The sequence below is a fragment of the Platichthys flesus genome, chromosome 16, assembly GCF_949316205.1.
Source record: "Platichthys flesus chromosome 16, fPlaFle2.1, whole genome shotgun sequence".
In the NCBI taxonomy this organism is placed as follows: domain Eukaryota; kingdom Metazoa; phylum Chordata; class Actinopteri; order Pleuronectiformes; family Pleuronectidae; genus Platichthys; species Platichthys flesus.
In genome coordinates, this window is record NC_084960.1 from 4,274,018 (window position 1) to 4,277,584 (window position 3,567).

Here is a 3,567-nt window from a genome sequence, read left to right on the forward strand (position 1 = left end):
GTGGAAACAAACAAAAAAATGCATTTTCTCCTCTACACCCGGAAAAGAAGTTTGAGAAAAAAAGCTTTTACTTGATATTTTCGTGCCGTCTTCCTGCCACATGTTTTCTTGCTTTTTGTTTTATGGCTATTTTGGCTCCTTCTCTCTTGTCCACAAAAACACCTGTGTGTGTGTGTGTGTGTGTGTGTGTGTGTCTGTGTGTGTGATTAATTCCCCTGAAACCAGACACTGTCTGTTGCAGTGTTGCAAAGTAACCTGTGGTTTTTAAGGGAGTTTTCTATGTGTTGCAACAAGCTGGGTTAGAGATTTCTGTATCAACAATTTGTCAACAGTTACATTGGACTATTAGAGGTAGTGGTAGATTACCAGTGAGGAAGTGGCTGTGCACCTAAGAGCTACAGATACAGTATGAACTATAATCATACATAAACGGGTCAAGTTATGCTGCAAACAGAGGCTGAAGATATAATTGTTTCAGTGTCTGAGAATTTGGAAGTGATCAGTTCCCAGTCAAATCAGTACAGATTCAGTATTTAACAAACCTGCTCATTCAGATTTGTGTATTTTTCAGAAACTGTCGCCTAATTTCTCCACCAACGAACACATTGAAGTTCTTTAATACACCACTGAGTAAACTGGAGGTTTGGATTCATACGCCGTAAAGCATCTCATGTTTCTCATCTAATTAAAAAAGAAATGCCGAAATGCTGAAATGCTTTTAGACTGTAGCGGTATGTCTGTTTTCCCTCTCCCATCCATGGAATGTGTTTATGTGTGTATGTTATAAATGGAAAATGCATTGATGTCTCTCCACAATCTGGTACTGTATGTTTTTGAAATATGACAGAGCCATGACAGCCTGGGCATGTCATCGCAAAGATACCCGTGAAAGACATGTGTGTGTGTGTGTGTGTGTGAGTATGAGGGAGATAAAGAGGAGGAGAGGCTGTGAGTGACAGCTGAATGAATGAGCTACACATCATCCTCGTAACGCAGCTCCATCTTCCTTTATGTTGTTTTGCCACAAACAATCTCACTTTGCACCAATCCTCCGGCGGAGAAGAGAGATGTGCACTTCTTCCATTTTTTTTCTCAGTGTTTATTTCTGCAGCTGAAATTTCTTTAACAATTGTTTTCCGGCAAGAAAAGACAACTTTATATTTAATGAATCTGATCGATATTCACTAAGAGGTAGTGGGCAAGCAATACAAAAAAGAAAAAAGGAAACTCTCTCTGTCTGTTAAATGTGTTGTTAGTTTTTTTTTGGCTCTGCCTTAAAGCATATTCACAGCTCAGTGGTCTCCCCTCCACGGCACCCTGAACCAACAACCTCAAGGAAACGAGTCTACGAGCGACACAGGCGGAAGACGGGGCGGGGGGGGGGGGGCTAAACCTAGTGGTGTGTGTCCCTCAGAGGACGGAGGAGGGTGAGAGGCGGTGCGGAGGTGTGCGGAGGGTGGCAGTGAGGTGACTGATGGGGCTACACAGAAAGATGTGGAGGGTGAAAGGTGACGAGTGAAGGCAGACAGACAGACGCACACGTATTTGATCAACTCTTTAAGCTTCAGGTGGAAAAAATAAATAAGTAAATCAAGAGAAGACTTGTGTGCCCGAAAAAACAGGAGTAAAAGGAAGCACCAATGATCTAACATTACCTTATCTAAAAGAGATTCATTAATTCTGTTGAGTTACACCCTTCCCCCCCCCGCTGACGGCTAATCTGCAGTCAGTGTGTACTCAGAAAGAAGAAAATCAGTATGCAGGTTTAACTACTGACCTGGGATCAGAGCGATGGGGGCAAATGTTACCAGGAAGGAGCTTAATTCAGCTTCAGTTCAGTTTTTTTTCGAAGTGAGCGTCTCCATGATTAAATAAAAATCAATATGAAAGGAGTTTTTATATACAATATGAGAAGAAATAATAAGTGGTGCCGCAAATGTGCTGCCGTGAAATGGACAAACTGCAACTTCACTTTTATGTTTTCGAATCCGGCTGAACTGAAAATGAACCAATCCCCTTCCTGAGGTGTTAACGTCCTCACTTTTTAAATAGCATCTTAATGAGAGAGACAGCTCAGTGCCTTAAGGCCTGTTCCCTGCACTGATCCGGCTCTGCTGCTATCCAAAGGGTCCGGAGGTCAGAGGTCGGAGGGTCAAAGATCACACAGGGTCTCTCACCTCTTCCCTCCTCTCCTTTACTTCACATTATTCTCATTTGTAGGAGAAGTTGCCCCGGGACTGTAAACCACTTACGATATGCTTTTCAAAAAGCGTTTTTTTTTTTTTTGTCAAGTTCAATCCTGTTTCCCCCTTTAAAAGCCAATCTATGAACACAAAAGGTCATGAGCATAAATTGAATGTGCCTTCACGTGTAAGGAGTCACAGGTACAACTACAGTGATATGTGGTAAAGTGGAGCTGGGAACAACTTCTCCTTTTCGAAACTCCCCCTGCTACACACACTGAATCTCTCACAGGGCTCAGGATTCACAGTTCAAAGGCTAAAAGTTCACAGTTCACAGTCGAAGTTTATCAAACCCCCTCCCCACCCCGTAACCCTGCGTGGCCCCTGCCTTTGCTCGCGCCCCCCGTGTATTTCTCCTCATCCTCCACTTTGATACTCTGATTGGGTGATATCTGCAGCCAGCACCTCTCAGACGGGCGTGGTCCTGCGGTTGGGGTCCTTGTTGTAGTCTTTAGTGAGCGTGCTGCTCTGGAGGAACTCCCTCTCCGAGTTGAGCAGCCCGCCCATGCCGCTGCCCGGTTTGGTGCCGGCGTTGCCCGCCTCGCGCGGGTTCAGCGTGTACATGGGCATCTCGGAGGCGGCGGGCCCCGTGTAGCCACCTTTCCCCAGGGGGGAGGTGTCGCGGCTGGGGGCCTCGGACGAGCGCACGCTGGAGCGGCGCCGGAAGCGGTAGCGGTAGGACGGGATGCGGCTGAAGGCGGACTTCTTGATGAGCTCGGTGCGGGACTTGGCTCGCTGCTTGCGGTGCTTCTCGATGAACATGTGCACGGCCAGCACGCCCACCATTTCAGCCATGATGAAGGAGAGGGCGCCAAAGTAGAAGGACCAGCCGTAGGAGTAGGACTTCTTGCTGTCGCTCTGACCCGGGTCGCCCGAGTTGGCGGAGATGTAGACTATAATTCCAATGATGTTACTGAGGCCTGAAAGAGACGAAAAGAAAGATGAAATGTCCACATCCCTCTTTCTTATTAAATGGTTTATTGTCTTTTATCCTTTTGTGAATTAAATCCACCCATCAAGCTGGAGCTTCTACCAGCATGCTACTGGTAAAATGTTCACCTTGTTCGCCATCATATTATGGCCCCTGTTTAATTTGCTAATTAACAGTTAAGTCACGAGCCGGGAGGTGGAACATGTGACCGATGCCGTCGTCCATCGCAGGTTAGACGATAAAAAGGACAACGCAGTAAAGAGTGAAACGGAGAGAACAGGTCAAGAGAAGAGAAGTGATGGAGAGACGGACAGTTAGGAAAAATAAAATAAAGAGAGCGTGACATCGGAGAGAAAGACATAGGAGAGAGAGAGAGAGAGAGAGAGAGAGAGA

At 46.1% G+C, this 3,567-nt stretch overlaps 1 protein-coding gene across 1 annotated transcript in view; it reads right to left on the reverse strand.

Moving 5' to 3' along the window:
* Positions 1 to 234: 234 nt before the first annotated feature.
* cacng3b (calcium channel, voltage-dependent, gamma subunit 3b) overlaps positions 235 to 3,567 on the reverse strand; it is a 16,521-nt gene continuing 13,188 nt past the window's right edge. The window contains exon 3 of the mRNA XM_062408103.1: positions 235 to 3,163. Coding sequence (XP_062264087.1) covers positions 2,652 to 3,163 — 512 coding nt within the window. The 3' untranslated portion in view covers positions 235 to 2,651. The remainder of the gene's footprint in view (positions 3,164 to 3,567) is intronic.